Source organism: Meriones unguiculatus, chromosome 10 (assembly GCF_030254825.1).
Source record: "Meriones unguiculatus strain TT.TT164.6M chromosome 10, Bangor_MerUng_6.1, whole genome shotgun sequence".
NCBI classification, from domain to species: Eukaryota; Metazoa; Chordata; class Mammalia; order Rodentia; family Muridae; genus Meriones; species Meriones unguiculatus.
In genome coordinates this window covers 6120402-6136599 of record NC_083358.1, presented here as the reverse complement: position 1 = coordinate 6136599, position 16198 = coordinate 6120402, and the positions used below count along the sequence as shown (strand labels likewise).

Sequence of the window (16198 nt, the reverse complement as noted above, 5' to 3'; positions counted from 1 at the left end):
GCATGTAGTGTTTAGAGCACAGCTGTGTAGACTGGCCTGCACAACCTCCCACCCACCAGCGGAGCTCAGTTCTGCCCTTTCTGAAGCCAAGAGGTTCACCAGGAGTCCCCCCCCCCAACCCTCCATAAGGCCTCCTGCTCTCAGGACCCTGGCCTAGCCACCTAGGCCAGCCAGCCCCTGGGAGTTTCTGGACCCAGTGCGATATGGCTAAGTTCTGCAAAAGACTAGGAGGTGCCCATGTGGAGGACCTGCTCCCTTCGCTCTGAGCAGTGAGGCCTTGGGAAAGTTGCCTGGGTTCCTCACCCATCACCAGACGTGACAGAAGTTGTTCTGACTGAGCCACTGTCAGGGCGTTCAGCAGTACAGTGCTGGTATCTCGTAACCAGTCAACAAACAAGCCCTTCCCAAGGACCCAGTTGCCCATGGCACTGAGGACCAGAAAAGGGAGGAGACCCTCCTCCAGGTGGGTAGGCTGGAGAGAAGCCTCGATTGGGCAGAGGATGAAGTCCTGTGCTGTAACCCCTATCCCACCAGCCACAAACCATTCTTCCCTGCTCTCTGGGCTTCTGTGGTTACCACCCAGTGTAAAGGGTGTGCTGCCCACTGCTGGTGGACGGTGGAACTGCATCTACCCTGAAGCTCCGGGACAGGCCTTTCATTCCCAGCAGGTAGCTATTGGGACTCCTCTTGTGAAAGCAAGTTGTCCTCTCTGATATTCAGACCCCTCTTCCTTTTCTATTTCCCCACACACACCTTTTTCTATACCATACTAGTACTCCTGGCTCTGTTTGTCAGGGATCCTGCTGTTCAAGCCAGTCAGCCTCTTTTCTGAGACAGGGTCTTCTGAGACAGCCACACAAGTGACTGCTGCTTCCGGCCTGGACACAGCCTCCACAGGAGGCTACAAAGTCCGGCACAGGCTTCCTGCCCCTCCCCGCAGGAGCTCCAGCCACCACGTACCTGCAACTCACTTGTGTCCTTTCCTTGCAGGCTCCACATAGCACCATGAATATAGGCTTCCCTGAGCCCCGACAAGGGGTGAGGATGGCCACCCAGCCCATTACCGGGGCTCCTCCTCCAACCACTGCATCCTCCTAGCACCCGGGACAGCGGGGCCATGCCAGGAGAGCGGCCCCCAACTTTGCCCAGAGACTTACAGCCCTGCGAAGTTTCCAGGAGCCTAGGGTGCCCCTCTCAGCACCCCCTCAAAGACCACAGCTCTGCCAGCAGGACCACCCAGGGCATGAGAGATGAAGGCAACAAGGCCGAAGGTTCCCCTGAGGCCCAGCTGAATCAGGCCAAAGAGGTGGAGCAGGAGGACCTGCTACTGAGAACGCAGGTCCCAGAAGGACGGAGCTGTGCACAAGCATACTCATGGCTGGCCAGCAGGATGGAGAGCGGTCACCCACAGCTCCACAGCCTAAGCACTTCAAGGATCAGATGCATCCTGGATGAGCCACCTAAGGACCTGCAGCATAAAGCCCCCCAGGTGTCAGAGACCAAGGCTCCCCGGGGCCCAAAGACCAGAGCCCGCCCCAGGCCCAGCATCCCAAGGGCCGAGGCCCTGCCCTCCCCAAAAGAGAATGGCTCCCAACGGTGCTTTCAGGAGGCCCCTTCCAGCTTTACCTCCACCAACTGTACCTCACCAAGTGCCACTCCCAGGCCCTTGCCCCGGCGGGCTTCCCAGAGCAGTGGCACCAGCCCCCATAGGCCTGCTTCTGGCACTAACCTCCAGGCCATTGGGACCAACCCCTGGCCTCCTGCTGCTGAAAACAGCTTTCCAGGTGCTAATTTTGGGATCCCCTCTACAGAGCCCAAGCCCTTCCCTGAAGGCAGCAAGCCTAGCAGCCCCCAGGGGGTCTCTGTCCTTTACCCCTTCCCCGTAGAAACGGCACAACATGAGCAGGCAGCTGGGACAGTGTTGTTCACCTTCCACCAGCCCCTGGTAGCATGGTCTGAGGAGGCTCTGGATACGAACCCTGCCTACCCATCCCTGCCCTGCAACCCAGGCCAGTCAGGGGGCACCAGCACCCCCAGTGATCTTGGAGGTGCCCTCTCCCCACCTGGTGCTGCTCACTTGGTCCCAAGCCCCTTCCACGAAAGTTTGCACAAAAGCCTGACCAAAGGTCTTCCTGAAGGGCCCCCTCCCACTCATGATGGACTGGGGAGCCCCAGGGGTACCCCCAATCCTCCACCCCAAAGACACTTTCCAGGGCAGGGGTATGGAGCTAATGGAGTTGGCACCAGCCCGACACCTCTGGACACAGAGCTGCCCACCCCTGGACCACCACCCACCCATCTTCCCCACCTGTGGGATTCCACGGCTCCTTATCCCATGTCGACCCTGGGCCCTGCAGTTTCTGCCAGGACTTCCTTCTTCAAAGGCCAGCAGCTCTGCCTCCCCCAGAGTCCCCCCCTGCCCTGGTCCCCGGTGCTTACGACCCCTGGGCCAAATTCTCACCAAATGGGGGTACTGAACCAACTGACTTTCCCCAGGGGGTCTTCTGAGTGGCAGGGGGACAGCCAGGGAGCCCTAGGTGCTTTGAATACAATGCCCAGGCCTGGGGAGACACTGTCAGCTCTCAGGAGCAGCCCCGTTCAGCCAAGTAGCTCCCCAAGGCTGCTAGCCTATGGTGGGCTAAAGGACCCTGGGACGCAGCCCCTGTTCTTTGGGGGAGCCCAACCCCAGGTGTCACCCCAAGGGACCCTCAGCCTGCCCCCTCCCAGGGTGGTGGGAGCCTCTCCCAATGAGTCTCCTCTTCCCTCACCTGCAACCAACACAGCCAGCAGCAGCACCTGCTCATCCCTGTCGCCACCATCCAGTAGCCCAGCCAACCCCAGCTCTGAGGACAGCCAGCAGCCTGGACCCCTCAGGCCCTCAGCCTTCTTCCTGCCCCCCACCCATTCGCAGGAGATCAGCAGCCCCTTCCCTTCCCCAGAGCCCACACACACCCTCCCCACACGCTACCAGTCAGAGTCGGCCAAAGCCTTCCCACTCCCCACAGAGGGGCCAGGAGCTGAGGATGCCTTCCAGGGCCTGGAGGGAGCCCCACTCCCCGACAAGAGCCCCTCGCTGGGCAGAGACAGGCTGCAGGGCCTTCCTCCAGAGCCGCCACCATACTCTGCCCAGCACTTCTCCCTGAGCAGTGCCAGCCTGGACCAGCTAGATGTTCTGCTGACCTGCAGGCAGTGTGATCGCAACTACAGCAGCCTAGCAGCCTTCCTGGAACACAGGCCGCTGTGCAGCCTGCTGCTGGCCAAGAACAAGGATGGCTCCCTGCTGCCCCCAGGGCTCCCCACACCCACCACCACCTCAAAGGCATCAACCGATGCACACTCAGCCTTGCTTGAACACAACCAGGCTGCCCCCTTCCTACTAACCAGAGATGACCAGGGGGACAGCAGAGATGACTCCCTGAGAACAAGCTTCCTGCCTGGCCTGGCTGCTAACTCCTTCCCACTTCCCTCCTCGGACCTTGACATGGAAGATGATGCGAAGCTGGACAGGCTCATCACAGAGGCACTCAATGGCATGGAGTACCAATCAGACAACCCTGAGATAGACAGCAGCTTCATTGATGTCTTTGCTGATGAGGAGCCTTCAGGCTCCAGGGGGCCCAGTGCTGGGCATCCCCTCAACACCCAAGTGGGAGCAACTCCCAAGAATGGTACCCAGCCCCAGCTCCCATCCAGAGCTGCTGTGCCAGAACCCCAAACTCCCTGCACTGGAGGCGGGGGGTGCCCAGCCCGAAGCAGGCCCAAAACCCGCTCTCTGGGCCTGGCAGCTGCAGAAGCTCATGCAACCACCCTGGTGAGGCAGCAGAGGAGAGGGAAGCAATTCAAGTTGTTTCGGAAAGAGCCAGGTGTGATCAAGGGCACTAACAATCCGGCCAGAGCCATCTGCCTGAGGCCAAGGAGAAAGGGCCGAAGTGCTGAGCGGCCCCGGCCCCAGGATCCGAGAGGCAGGCTTCGCAAGAGCCATGGCCATGCAGAACACAGCATCCCCAGAGCCGCCTCTAAAGAGACCAGGAGCTCCAAGCACCTGCAACTGCCCTCTGGGAAGGACTCCAGGAAAAGGAGGGGTCGGGGTGGCTCCTGGAGCAAGGAGCTCATCCATAAGATAGTACAGCAGAAAAACAGGGGCCCCAGGCGGCAAGCCCCATGCAGCCAGGTCTCCCATGTCCCAGTGCTGCCCACCAGACCACCTAGCACCCAGGAGGGCAGGCTCAGGGGGCATGGCTGTACCTCTGAATCTGAGGAGGAGGGCAGTGTGCAGCAGCGAAATTTGGAGGCTCCTGTCCAAGGCTGCTCCCGTCACAGTCGCCAACGGTGGCGCCAGGGCAAGAAGAGGAAGAAGGAAGATTTAGCCCAGAACCCAAGAAAGGTCATGAGGCAGGAGGCTGGTGAGAACAGGGGCTCTCCCACTCCAAGAAGGACACACAGCCTGTTGCAGAGCTTGGATGCTACAGAGGATCCCATGGAAAGAGGCCCTGAGCATACCGGTCACCCCATAGAAACCCCAAAACATCCTTCACAGGTCCTCACCACCAACAAGACCCCAGAGGAAATCCATGCAGCCCTGGGCTTCCCCCAGGAGGCCAAGGAACCTGGAGTTGCTGCTGAGTTACACCGTCAGGGCACAGAACTTGGAGAGAGGTCTGGTTCTCCAGCTAGTTGTGGCGGTGAGAGCCCCGGCCCCAACGCTGCAGTGCCAGCACAGGCTGGCAGCCCTAGGCCATCAGGGAGCCACCCTGAAACACTATCGGGAAAGAGCATGCCAGCACCAGAAGCAGGCTGTCTGCTGGGTACTTCCGGATGCATGAAGTCCCCCAGTTTGCACACCAGGGATAACTCTTCTGCTTCCCAGCCTGGAGGGGGCCTGCTACCCATTGGTAAGGTGGCAGATGCTTTCTACACTGAACCCAGCATCCCAGTTTTCAAGAACTCTAGTCCTGGTTGCAACCCTGACCACTGTGACAGGCACTCTATAGGGTGTCCAGATGCCAAAAGAGGACCCCTGCCTAACAACCACACTCCCTGTGAATTGTTCCTTGGCTCCAAGGACCTAGCTAACTGCTTCCCTGAAGATTTGTACTCCAAGCCTTTAGATATGGACACACTGCCTGCCCGCAGCTGCTACCTTAGCCAGGACAGTATGGAGACTATTGAGTCAGCACCACGGAAGGAGCCGCCCTACCCAGCCGAAACAGACCCAGGCAAGGTGCATTCGCCACTGACCTTGGACTCCACATCCCTGTTTGCGGGGCTACCTGAGGATGGCTTTGACTCACCACTCTATGACAGCTTGTCTGCAAACAGGGTCGCCCATGTACCGCTGGTGTGTTCTGGCCCTCCCCCTAAGAAGCCCCTGGAAGATTCTCTCTATCCCCCATTCTTGCTGCTGGAGGAAGTTTCTCCCGTGCTGCCTGGCCCCTTTCCTGGCCTCTCCAAGGGAAAAGCACTCAGCAAAGAGTGCCCCTTTGAACAGACAGTCCCTCCCAGCCCTCCCCCTGGGCCTGAAAAGGGAAGCGAATGTAGCGTTACCCTTATGAGCAATCTGTGCGAGGACGAACTAGAGATCAAAAGATTGGTAACTGAATTAGAAAGCCAACTGCAAGGAAGGGGGAGTGCACATGGGGTCTTGGGAGAGCCTGAGGAAGCTGTACATGAAGGCAAGACAGACCCAAGCCCAAAACAGGCCTCCTTGCTGCCCACACTTCAGGCTGCCTCAGCCCAGAGGGAGCCAGCAGCCAGCCTTACATGTCTTGAGGGATCAAGTTCACAGCAGGAAGGGGCCCCCAGGAACCCCCAGAAAGAGTGGTCCTACCCGGCCCCCTGCCAAACAGAAAAAGCAGCTCCTCCCCCAGGTACCCAGGAAGACCCGGGTTCTGGAGCTCCTCTCAGCCCTGTAGGCTTCACCCTCAGTTTTCAGACAGTTCAGGAGACCACCATCTCCAACACAGAAAGTCAGGTCCCCCTTAGTGACCATCTGCCGGACTCTAGCAAGCATCGGGCACCCTTGCTACATGCTGAGAGTTTAGCCAAGTATAGCCCAAACAGTGAGCTTTCGTTTTCTAAAAATAATGATGCTTCAGGGACACAGAAGGAGAATGCCCCACTGTTGTTTCCCGACAAACATATGAGAGGACATTCTCCAGACCCCCGTGAGGCCCAGGAGCCCTGCCCAAATTCCTCTGCTCTAGATGGATTCAACAACCCCAATGCCCATCTGGCCCTAGAACCCAGCTTGATGCTTAAGGATGTCACCTCCCCTCCAAGTGCCAGTCTCAGCCACGACCCTAAGGGACACCTTGACGACCCAGCAGGGAGTCCCATAGGAGCTATACTTACCAACCCTATTGCAAAGGATCCCGGCTTTAAGGACGAGTCTGTGCCTACAGGAGCCTCTGCACTATCCACCCTCCACAGTGGCAGGGCTTGGCCTCATCCCATGCCAGATCCTCCCTGGGTACCCAGTGCCCAGCTTGGACAGGGGCTCCAGGAACCAGCCTGTTGTTCCTTTCCTCTACTCCAGGTCCTGGATGCTACAGCCAAGAGTGAAGACAATGCCCAGGGCCTTCAACCTGGGGACCCCTCAGTGACAGGAGGAGCCAGTGCAAAAGAGGATTCCTCAGGGGCTATAAAAATGTCAGCTCTTCCTACAGACATCCAAAAGCAGCTGAGGTCCAAGGCAGGTGGACATCTGGGCTCACCCGGTCAAGCTGAAAAGACCAAGCATCAGAGTCAAGCCAACAGGCTTTGGACAAATAACTGGGGGAGCCTGGGGAAGCCAGACACACTCACCAAGGTCAGTGCCCATTTGGAAGCTAGGCCAGCCAGGAGCAGAGGGCCACGTCAGAGCAACAGAGCATCCCGGGGCCTCAGGAAACAAACGCTGCCCTCCACAAGCCCCGCCCTGCCTGATGGCATGGCCTTGGTTTCCAACCTGACCGAATTCCCTCTCCAGATGGGGCCTGCAGAGAGAAGCCCAGAGAAGGGAGCCAGCCCACAGCTGTTGTTTAGCCAGGAGAATCCAGCTCCTCCCAACGGGGGCCTGACCACAGGTGCCCTCTTCACTATCTCCTCAGCCACACCTACTGCCAGTGACCTTGAGCCCCTACCACCAGAAGATCCTGGGGCCAGAGTCAATTCTACTGGGCAACCAGCACTATCCTCTCACAGAGACCTACCCAGCTACTACCATCAGCCAGCCTGTCCTGTCTTGGAGCCTCTGGGAAAGGCCGGTCATGGCCAAGCCACCAGAGATGCTGGGCCCCCAGCAACCTCTACATCATTGATAGCGAGCAGCTGTAGCTGTGAAGAGACTTTATCTCGCTGCTCTCCGCTGGGGACCAACAGTCCCAAAGACCCTCCCTCAGATCCACTTGGCCCCATCAGTTTCTTAGCCCCTGCTGTACTGGAGAGGGACAGCCCCAAAGGCATTGCAGTAAGAACATTAGAAGATTCTGGAAAAGAGGAGATGGGGATATCTCCTGCCCATGCCACTGCCCCTCCCCCAGGGATTCCCAGCTCCCCCAAAATGACCATCAAAGCTGCCCCTCTGACCAAAGATGGTCTAGATTCAGGCGAGAGACTTGAGGTGCCAGACCCCCACTGCATGGGAGTCCCACCCCTCAACAGCTCAGAAAGGACATACTCCACGGACGCTTCCTTAGGGCCCCAGAGCAGCACTCCCTGCCCTGGCATCATCAATGTGTCCACAGACCTTGCCACACCGGGGACTACAAGACCAGACTCTCAGATCAGCCAAGAAGATGAGGCAGGAGCCAGCATCGAGGAACAGGACAACCCAGGAACACCTGGGACAAGACACTGTGATGTGACAAAGGTACCCAGAGCCAGTGCCCGAGGCATGCCCATGGGTCTCCCCTTGGCTCCAGCAACTTCTCTGAGGTGCACATCCAGTGACGTCAGGTCCGACTCTCCTCAATGCTGTATCAGCATCTCTCATCACCCTCCCCAGAAGGACCCCTTCAGTCCGCCAGACCATAAACGGCGGAGGCCCCGCAGCTTGAGGAAAAAGCCGGAGCCCACAGAGAAGACTCCAGCTGGGCTGCCCATAGCCTGCGAGCTCTGTTCCGCTTCCTTCCGCTCCAGAGCGGGCCTAAGCCGGCACAAAGCCAGGAAGCACCGGCCACACAAGGAGGCTGCTAGATCCCTGCTGAGCCCCATGATCCTGCCAGCTTGCCAGCCTCCAGATCCCATGACCCAAGCACGCCAGACTCCTGGGAAGAAAATCTGCAAGGTGCCTGGGAAAGAAAGGCCAAGACCTCCCGAAGCACTGGAGGACACCATGGGTCCTGGTCCTGAGATATTGAAAGTGACTAGTGAGAAATCTGAGGGAGCAGGGACACCAGACACTCCCCTCAATCAGCAGCCACCCATGCCAGGCCCGAGCGAGCAAGGAAAAAGTACGAAGGTTCCGGCCTCAAAGCCAAGGAGAATGGATGGGTGGCAAGCAGACCAGGTCCACCCTAAACAGGCAGAGATGAGGGGCCGGAGGCAAGGTGGGGAGCCTGCCAATTCCCCCAGCCACTCAGAGAGGAAATCAAACAGGAAAGGGGGAAAGCTGGGAGTGAGGAGGAAGAAGCATGGTCCTAGAGACACTACCCACATGACTTCAGGCAAGCACCTCTCAGAGCCATCTGCCGCATGTGGCTATCATCTCACCCCTCGAAGCCTCTCACCTGGGGGAGAACGCAGGACAGCTGTTAGACCATCCCCTCCACCCCCCACAGTAGGACCCAGAGCACTGGAGGATTCAGAAGACATGAGCAAAGGGACCCTGTGTACAGAGGAGGTGCCAGCACAGAAGGCCCTCCCAGAGGGGAGAGTCTGTCAAGGGACGATAGAGAAGGAACATCCAATGGAACAGGAGGCTGCCTGGACGCAGTGGTTCTGGGGCCCAGGAGAGGCCAGGGCATTGGACATTAGTGGAGAACCATCGAAGGCTGTTGAGAGCCAGCCTGCAGGGGACAGCAGAGACGCCAAGGGCAGGTCAGACGGGGGCACTGGGAAAGGGACACCTGACTTCCCTGACAGCACACACAGTCTTGAAGCAGACAGCACCATCAGCAGCTTCCCCCAGGGTTCTGTCGATGACCTTGACACCCAGGGTGGGGCTCGGGGGTCCAAGGTCACCACTCCTGAAACCCTCGGCCCGCATCACAGGGAACTTCCAGACTTGTTTGATGACGAGGTCTCCTTTTCTCAGCTCTTCCCCCTGGATGGCCGCCTCACTCAGAAGAATCTACGTGTCTATGGGAAGCGCTGCAAAAGGCCAAAACACCCATCACCAAAGGAGCCCAGGGCTGAGGTGGCAGACAGCGGCTCTCTCTGCTCCATACGCCTGCCCACAGATCTCAGTGACTCGGGCTCCCTGTGCCTGTCCCGTGAGGAAGAGTTCCTGTGGGATGATGAAGCCATGAGTCTGCCTGAGTCCCTCCTCCCAGATGGGCTCCTGAGCAGTAAGACAGCTGGCCTTGACCCCTGGACCCCCAGCCTCAGCCTGTGGGCCCTGGAATCCAACCAGGAGGCCAGCTACATGGAGGAGGAGGCCTCCTGCTTGACTGAGAACCAAGAAGAATGGTCAGAGCCCATCCCTCAGCTGCACATGGTCCCAGCAGCCTGGCGAGACCTGGAGCTGTGCAGCCCTGCCTGTGAAACAGCCTCTTCCCTCGGAGACGCGAGCCCGGAGCCCCCCAACCTGGAAAGAGAACATGACAACAGGCTACCTGGGAATACCAGCCTGCCCACCCTGTACATTAAAGACTTCGAGGTTCTTAGCACCCAGCTGGAGATACAAGACCTGTGCTTCCTAGGACCCTGTGATGACCTCTCTGACCTGCCCAACCCAGGGCTCCTAGACCTCCAGGCCACAGCAAATTCACAGGGGCCTCCAAACCGAAGAATGAAGGAAGCTGCCGGGGCCAGACGAGCCAAAGGCAGAGAGCGGACGGTGAAGGGCAGGAGGGCTTCCTACAAGTGCAGGGTGTGTTTCCGGCGCTTCCACAGCCTGGGCGAGCTGGATCTGCACAAGCTGGCACACAGCCCCTCACCACCCCCCACCTGCTACATGTGCGTGGAGCGCAGGTTCAGCTCCCGGGAGCTCCTGCGGGAGCACCTGTGGGAGAAGCACGTGCAGGGCAAAGCAGGGCCCTGGGCCTGCGGCATGTGCCTGAAGGAGGTGGCCGACGTCTGGATGTACAACCAGCACCTCCGGGAGCATGCAGCCCGCTTTGCCCGGAATGGACAGGCACGGCGAACCCTGGGAGACCTGCCCGGGGGCTTGGAAGGGGAAGGCACTCTCACACACTTCCTGAACAGCATTGTAGAGCAAGCATCCAAGCCCCAGAAGGCCAAGCACTCAATTGGCAAGGCCAGCCGGGAGGCGTCGGAGCAGGAAGGAGAACCTGGGAAGAAAATCTCAAGGAGAAGGGTGAAGCACAAGATGCTTGACTCAGTGACCCCCAGCCAAGATGGCGCCTTGCTGTCGCTCGGTGGGTCAATAGAAGGAGGCAGCCCCTCCATTTTGACTGACAGATCTGCCACCTGCTCCGGCTCGGCCAAGACGCCCCCGACTCCATCCCCAGACCCTTGGTCCCACAGTGAGTCCCCGCTCCAAGCTGTCCCAGTGCACGAGGACTGCAAGGACCCCTCCCGTGACTGCCACCACTGTGGAAAGCAGTTCCCCAAGCCCTTCAAGCTGCAGCGCCACCTGGCGGTGCACAGCCCACAGCGCGTCTACCTGTGTCCCCAGTGCCCACAGGTCTACCCGGAGCACTGGGAGCTGAGGGCGCACCTGGGCCTGACCCACGGCGTGACAGAGGAGAGGGAGCTACCACACATGCCTCTCTACGCCTGTGAGCTCTGCGCCAACGTCATGCACGTCATCAGGAGGTCCTTTGTCTGCAGCTCCTGCAACTACACCTTTGCCAAGAAGGAGCAGTTTGACAGACACATGGACAAGCACCTGAGGAGCGGCCAGCAGCCCTTCTCACTCCGAAGCGTTAGGCGGCCAGGGGTCCCTAGGAGGAAGACCCAGGTCCCCCAAGACGGGCTACCCAGTAGGCGGCACGGGGTGGTGGTGCCCTCCGGCTCCCCTGAACTCAGCACTGACGGAATCCTACCCACCAGGAGCCCTAACCCAAGCGAGGTCTCCCTCCCTGCACTGCCCCTGATCTGTTCAGAGACAGCTCCTAGCCTCATCTTAGAGCAGCCCAGTACTCAAGAGAGGCCCGTGGACCAGGTGGACCACTCACCCAGGGGGAACAACCCACCACTGAGTGACCAGGACCTCCCGCCTCCATCTCTGTCTCCTTTCTCAGCTGCCTCAGCTGAAGGTACCAGTGGCTGCAAGCTGGAGAAACCAGAAAGTGAGGCTTTCTTAGGCAGCCTTGAGCCATGTGAGTGGCAAAGCCTGGTGGGGGAAAAGAGGGCCCTTCGCCTATTCTCAGGAAAACACAGGAGGCCGGGCACCCGGGGGAAGGATGCCCCTGCATGTTCCCCGGGAGACCCCTCCTGGCTCCAGAGGGAGAGGCTGGTGACCACACACCACATAGTACCTGAGGGTAGAAGAGAGGACTCCTCCCAGAAGGGCAGTGCCTGCTCCAGTACTTCTAAGCAAAGATCACCCGCGCCCCCCAACAAAGTACCGAAACTCCCAGCACCAGCCAGAAAACCAGGGTTGGGGAACCCAGCACCGGGAGAGCTGGTCCTGAGCCCTGAGGACAGGGTCAAACCCAGCACGTCTAAGGCTAAGCCGAGACCCAGCTCTCAGTGCAGTGGAGGGCTACAGCCTAGTACTCAGACAGGGGGTGGCAGCCAGCCCCAGCCAACCAGCGGGCAGCTGCAAAGTGAGATGGCCTCCACTCCCACTGAGCCCAGCAACCCCAGTGGGGGGAGCTCCACCCCTGACCAGCCCCCACCTCGAGCCCACACCAAGGGTAGCACCAGGGGGCCCAGAGAAGCTGATCATCACGGGGTCCAAGTGCATTCCAGTCCCAGGGAGAAAAGAGAAAACAATGAAAAAAAGAGGAAGTCCCAGGCCCTGGGGCTGGCCAGACATGGCATCATGGCGAGCACTGGGCGAGCCCCCTCAGCCCCTGACAAGTTATCTAGGGCTCCACGAAAGCAAGCAACTCCCAGCCGGGTTCCCCCTGTCAAGTCTAGACTCAGCGGCCAGAGCAGCAGGACCAGGCCCCAGCCATCAGCACAGCGGAAAGGGGACCTGGGCCACGGTTCAGAAAAGGCCTCCTTCCCCCAGGCGAGACACCTGTCCAGGCCCTACAAAAGGGTCAGAGCTGTCCATGGGGTTGAACCCATGGAGCCCCGAGACCACCGGACTGCAGAGGCCCAGAGTGACCTCCTCAGCCAGCTGTTTGGACAGAAACTGACCAGCTTCAAAATCCCCCTGAAGAAAGACAATCCCCAGTGACCCACAGGAGAGGATGCCTGCCTGGCCTTCGGAGAGACAGTTTGAGACCACTTATTTGTCTGTTTCTCTGCTCCTGACTTCCCACGGGTTCTCTAACAGATTCAGGAGCTTGAGAGTGCGCTGCCAGGAATAGGGCCTTTTGCTGGAGGCTAGGATTGAGGGAAGAACCAGCCTCCACCTGCTATGAGATCTTGCACCTGCTTCCTTGGTAGCAAGTGCTTGAAGAAAATGGCTCGCAGCCCACCCCTGCCACCATGCCCTGTTAGCCTGGTGCCTCATGCTGTAAAACTCATGTTTGAAGGTTTGCACAGGGTCCCCACCGCCTAGCAGGGAAGCACACATTAAGGCAGCCAGGCGGACACTGGCAGCTGCCTTGCTAATGTTGCTAAGATTCCAAAGTGACCTTGGAAGTCATATGGGAGAGGACTATGCTCTCTACTTGGGCCATTTCTGAGCCACCTGGTCTTTGAGAGTGTGACAGGACCATCACCCCCAGCCACAAAGTCACACTGGCCTCCAAGTGCACTGCTGATGTTTCCAGCACCTTGCCCCGGGAACCAGGTTCCTACAGAGAATACAAAGAATGCCGCTCCTTGGCCAGTGCCTGGTGGATTCCTCAGCCCTATGACCCCTTCCTAGTGCCTTCCTCCCCTCCATGGGGCTCCGTCTCTAGGTCCCAGAAAGCCTGATCCAAAGGTTCTGGTGCTATTTCCATGCTGTAATGTGAATACAGGCTCCCTGGTCTTCTTTGAACCATGGGATGATTAGGGTGGGGAGACCTAGCCGGAGCGGCTACAGCCCAGGACTTGAGAGCACCTCACCAGTCTTCCCAATTGAGCTCCAGCCCCACGGTCCCAGCAGTGAAGGGACCCTAAGGCTAGGCTGTGGGTATGGCATGTGCACTGGCATGAGCTTGCCGACTGCACACCTGCCGATCCAGCGTTGTGTATGAAAATGGGCAGGAGATTCCTGTTTCTCCAGGAGTCTTAGAGATTCCTGACTTATTTTGTTGTGTAGTTGTTTTTGTGTGTGTGTGTTTTTAATAGCTTGGGTACAATGTGAGTGTCAAAAGGTTTTATTTTGACATTTTAAACAAGACCAAATCAAGCCCAAACTGCCTCCGTAGAAGGTGCTGGGGTCTTTCAAAATGCCTCTTTCAAATGGATAAAGACATGGGCAGGGGTCCCCTGAGGTCGTACTGTAAAAGTCACAGCTAACTCATCTTTTCAAATATATTCCCACTATTTTCGCAGAAACCTCTTGGCTATGTGGCATCTGTCCAAGCTCCTGCTTCTCATTGGAGCCCAGATGTGGCCTAAGAAGCATTTATTCTGATGGTCATTTCCTAGGGCCAATGTGTGCTGTGAGCCAAGCCAAGTTGTGGGGACACTCTGGATCCAAGAGGGACTGAAGTGGGATAGCAATCCACTATCTAAGATGGATTTAGGAAAACAGGGTGATGTGGCATGAACAGGACCAGGAAGTGGCAGGGAAGGGGTTTGACCATACAGAAGTGAATAAAAACCTAGTGTTTGGACGCTCAGGGGAGTAGCTGTCTGGGCCTTAGAAAAGGTTTGATGGGCTCCAGGTAAAGAGCCAGTGGAGCAAGGAGGTCCACCATCCCACCGCATCCTTTCCTCTTAGCGAGATTCTCATAATACCTCAGTTACTCCACTAGGGTCCCTCAGCTAGGGTCAGGTCCCATGTCACAGACTGATGGAACTCTTCCCTCTCACACACCCTTAAGAGCTGACTCTTAATCTGAGGGCAGTTTCTCAGAGCCATCTAGGCGGTGCTCAGAGCTTGACAGGAGCAAGCTCAGCCCAGTGCAGACAAGCCTACCCCCATGCTCTCCCTGCCCCGAGGCCATTCGGTGACCCGTAGACACAGGGAGGGCATGACCCTAGCCTGACCACCAGAGGGCAGCATCCACCCAAACAGGGAGCCTGACTTGCCAACTGTGCCCAGAGCTTGAGATCTCCAAACAGATGCATCGGACAGCCAGGTACAGTGTCTGCACCAACACGCACACACTGCACACAGGGCCCTCACCACAGTGTTCACACACATACAGGCTCTCTGAAAGCACACTTGCTCAGCCTCCAAGATACATCCCAGGTGCCCGCTGCCCACCCGGCAAATACCCGGATGCATGTGGGATGTTTATCTGGTGGTCAGCTGGGAGTCGGTTTCCCCGAAGAACACAATGAGAGCCAAGGGTGACTGCAGAGTCCCAGCCCTGGGAATCATCGGGACCTTTCCCTTACCCTTAGGCAGTGCTTCATCACCCCTGGCTCTGAGGTCCCTCTTGGCTGCCATTTCCCCTCCGGACCTGCCTCCAGGGAAGGAGTAAGCAGACTATAGCTTTCCATTGCATCAAGCCTCCAAATCTTTCTCTATCTCGGCCTGCCTAGGGAGGAGGGAGGTTGACCCAGGATCAGATGGAGGACAGGGGACAGGTAGAAACTGAGTTTTCACTGGGGGCCCAACAGCAAGAGGTTCAAGAGAGCCCTGGCAGCATGGGCAGCCACTCTTGGCATTTCTATGGGTTGAGCCCATCGTCCCTGGAGAACTGAGGCTGGAGGCTCCTGGAAATATCTGCTGCTATGTCCAGCGTGCATCTAGGGATTGACCTGACTGGAGGGGTGAGGAAATGAAGAAAAGGCAGACACAGACAGACACCCAGGAAGAGCTGGGCTCAGGTGGTCTGGGTTCTCTGATGGAGGAACTGCAGTCCCCAGGAAGCCCAGCGTGTTTATTATATAGAGTTGGGCCGAGAGGCGGAGTTATTGCATACAGCTGAAAAGGGGGCAGGGCTTATGGCGCACAGCTGGATGGAGGAGGCAGGCTTAGCTAGTCCCAGTAGGTGGGTTGTGTTCAGGCTGTAGACACTCACCGGGAGAAAGCTATGGCTGCCGTTTTCTGCACACACTGCCAAGGATCACATTGGAAACAGAAGAAAGGCTTTGCCCTTTCCCTCTGGTTCTGAGGCTAGGGTCCTTGGCATGGCCGTGCCCATGTCGACAACACCTTCACTAGGGACCTCACACATCAGAGCTCCCCTGCCTCCTACAGGCGGTTTTGGGGCTTTCCTTGGCTTGCTGCAGCACATTGCAGAATCTGTGATCCTGGGTCTAGGAAAGTGTGGCCCGAATGGAAGAACTGAAAGGACAGAATCGGGCAGGCAAGATGGCTCCAAGCAGAAGGTAAAGACGGGCCACTCAGTGTGCAAGCCTGGTGGCTGGTGTTCAATCCCCAGAACCCACATAAAGGTGGAAGGAGAGAGCCAGCTCCGGCGTCCTCTGACCTCAACACACACACACATGCGCTCTCTCACACACACATACACACATTCACACACACACACATTCTCACACACACACACACACACACAAAACAATAATAAATTTAAAAAGAAAAAAAAAGACAGGATCCAGAAGGTACCTTTAGGGGAACAGAAGCTGCCTGGGTATGGAAGAGGGCAGTGAGCTGCCAGGTGCCTCTGGCTGGGTTCCTTGTAGTATTCCCATGGGGCACTGAGGCTTGAAGACTCCAGAGACCACAGAAAATGTACACTTGTCCCCGGTACACGGCCAGGCAGACCCAGCTGCCACGCACATATTCGTCCAACTTCCAGCAGCTGAGGTGAGTGAGCCAGGATCTGCCTCAAGCCACAGTCCCCAACACCCCGGGGGTGGGACACCAGAGGCAGACACAATGAACCCTGTACTGTTGCCCTCC

At 57.9% G+C, this 16198-nt stretch overlaps 1 protein-coding gene across 1 annotated transcript in view; it reads left to right on the top strand.

Moving 5' to 3' along the window:
• The window catches only part of Znf469 (zinc finger protein 469), a 38849-nt gene extending 25278 nt beyond the window's left edge, over positions 1-13571 (top strand). Inside the window, exon 3 of the mRNA XM_060391846.1 lies at positions 991-13571. Coding sequence (XP_060247829.1) covers positions 1118-12457 — 11340 coding nt within the window. The 5' untranslated portion in view covers positions 991-1117 and the 3' untranslated portion in view covers positions 12458-13571. The remainder of the gene's footprint in view (positions 1-990) is intronic.
• Positions 13572-16198: the final 2627 nt, after the last annotated feature.